Genomic DNA, 1,942 nt, shown 5'->3' with positions numbered 1-1,942 from the left:
TATCCCTTGATTTAAATAAAAGGAGGTTTTGTTAAGTTTAGCTCAGTTTTGTCACCAAAATAAGGCTAAGAAAGAACAAATACACACAGCGCTCATGCATATGTGAGGAATCACGGTCAATCGGCCTTCAGTCAATGGGACACAGACGTTTTCACACATACGAGACGTTATATATGTGTCTCTAGAACACAAAACCAGTCTGAAGTCTCTGGGGGATATTTGTAGCAATAGACAACAAAACATTGTATGGGTCAAAATTATAAACTTTTCTTTTATGCCAAAAATCATTAGGATATTAAGTAAAGATCATGTTCCATGAAGATGTTTTGTAAATTTCCTACCATAAATATATCAAAACTTAATTTTTGATTTGTAATACGCATTGCTAAGAACTTCATTTGAACAACTTTAAAGATGATTTTCTCACTTTTTGGATTTTTATTTTTTTTATGCATCCTCAGATTCCAGATTTTCAAATAGTTGTATCTCAGCCATATATTGTCCGATCCTAACAAACCATACATCAATGGAAAGTGCATTTATTCAGCTTATGACTGGTGTTGTGCTCCAGGGTCATATATGTATGTGTGCCGTCAATGATCAGAGCACAACGACTGACAGGCATCATTCCAGAACGACGGAGAAACTCACCTTCTTCAACAAGAGCAGAGCGAGAGCAGTTTAGTGTTTAGAGCGAGAGTTATCGTATCAGAGAACAGCAACACAATGAAGAGTGTCAGACTGATTTGATGGGCACCTTTCAGAGCGATGACTTTACTGGCCGGGTTCATGATGGCACTGTCTGCTGTGATCGGCCGGCGGATCGGGCTGCTCGGGTCACTCAGGTCCAAGATCATCACCTGGTTCTGCTCGCCCACCTTCTCTCGGATGCAGATGAAGCGGTCAGACTCCATGGTCAGGCAGCTGAAGCTGATGCTGGCTGGACTCACTCCCAGCGTCTGCAGCTAGAGGGCGACAGACATACCACACAACCAGGGCTGGATTAACCATACGGGCAACTGGGCAATTGCCCAGGGGCCCAAGACCTCTAAAGGGCCCAGGGCAGCAAGGGCACGAGCAAAATACTGTATCTGGTAATCTCCCGCTTTATATTAAACAAACTGTCAACCCTGGCTTTTGCGCTGCACAGAGAGACGCTGCGCTGGCTATGACTTTGAACGTGAGTTGTGAGCAGTTGAAGAGACCAATGAAGAGAGGGCCTCAAGTTAAGACCCTCTCCTCATTGGTCAGTCCGCATGAGGCGGGTCAAATGTTAAGCCGAGCGGGTTACGTCAGGCGTTGCTACAACAGAAAAAAATCTGACATGGAGAAGTTAAGTGGAAGCGCGGAGCGGAAATTAAAAAAGGAAAAGGACATCAGAAACGCAGAAAGTTTAAAGTATATACCTAAAATAGGTAATTTCTTCACTCCTGTTAAAGTTGATGACAGTTCTGTTAAGTCAGCTTCCGTCAACGACGAGGACAACTCAGCTAGCCAGGACTTTTCTACACCGCCAGCTTACGTTTACACCAGTTTGCACAGTCAAAGTGCAAAAAAAAGCCATTGTTTAAAAGATGTGTTTGCCAAATGAAGGCATTTCAAATTCAAACGTGCACTTCGTCATTATTTAGGACTAAAATTGTGTGTTTTGCCAGATTATGTAGCATTTATTTCTGTCTTGTCTTCTTCAGAGAAATTGACAGATTTCTTAATGTTTATGTACTAAAATGTTTAACTGGTTATTTGTGCTGTGATATGTTGTTGTTCTATTTTAAAACAAGTTCAAATGAGCTTAGGATAAAAATGTTTATGAGCAGATAATCGTGGTACTGCATTTTATTTATTTATTTTTTCCTTGAGGTGCCAGCTTGATTAAAATGCTGTAAATTGTTGTGGAGGGATAACTGGCAGATTTCAAATTGTTTGTGTTGGACTAATAACT

At 41.1% G+C, this 1,942-nt stretch overlaps 1 protein-coding gene across 6 annotated transcripts in view; it reads right to left on the bottom strand.

Annotated features, from left to right (window-relative positions):
• cltcl1 (clathrin, heavy chain-like 1) overlaps positions 1-1,695 on the bottom strand; it is a 31,691-nt gene extending 29,996 nt beyond the window's left edge. For 3 of the 6 annotated variants that reach the window (XM_026276891.1, XM_026276895.1, XM_026276897.1), the window contains exons 1-2: positions 758-1,694; positions 652-654 (exon numbers count right to left, since the gene is read on the bottom strand). In XM_026276891.1, the coding sequence (XP_026132676.1) occupies positions 652-654; positions 758-914 (160 nt within the window). In that variant the 5' untranslated portion in view covers positions 915-1,694. Of the gene's footprint in view, positions 1-651; positions 655-757 lie in introns of all 6 variants that reach the window. The other 3 variants (XM_026276894.1, XM_026276896.1, XM_026276893.1) reach the window with 3 other exon arrangements.
• Between the last annotated feature and the right edge of the window lie 247 nt (positions 1,696-1,942).

Source organism: Carassius auratus, chromosome 12 (assembly GCF_003368295.1).
Source record: "Carassius auratus strain Wakin chromosome 12, ASM336829v1, whole genome shotgun sequence".
Lineage (NCBI taxonomy): Eukaryota > Metazoa > Chordata > Actinopteri > Cypriniformes > Cyprinidae > Carassius > Carassius auratus.
This window is presented reverse-complemented; position numbering and strand designations above follow the sequence as displayed.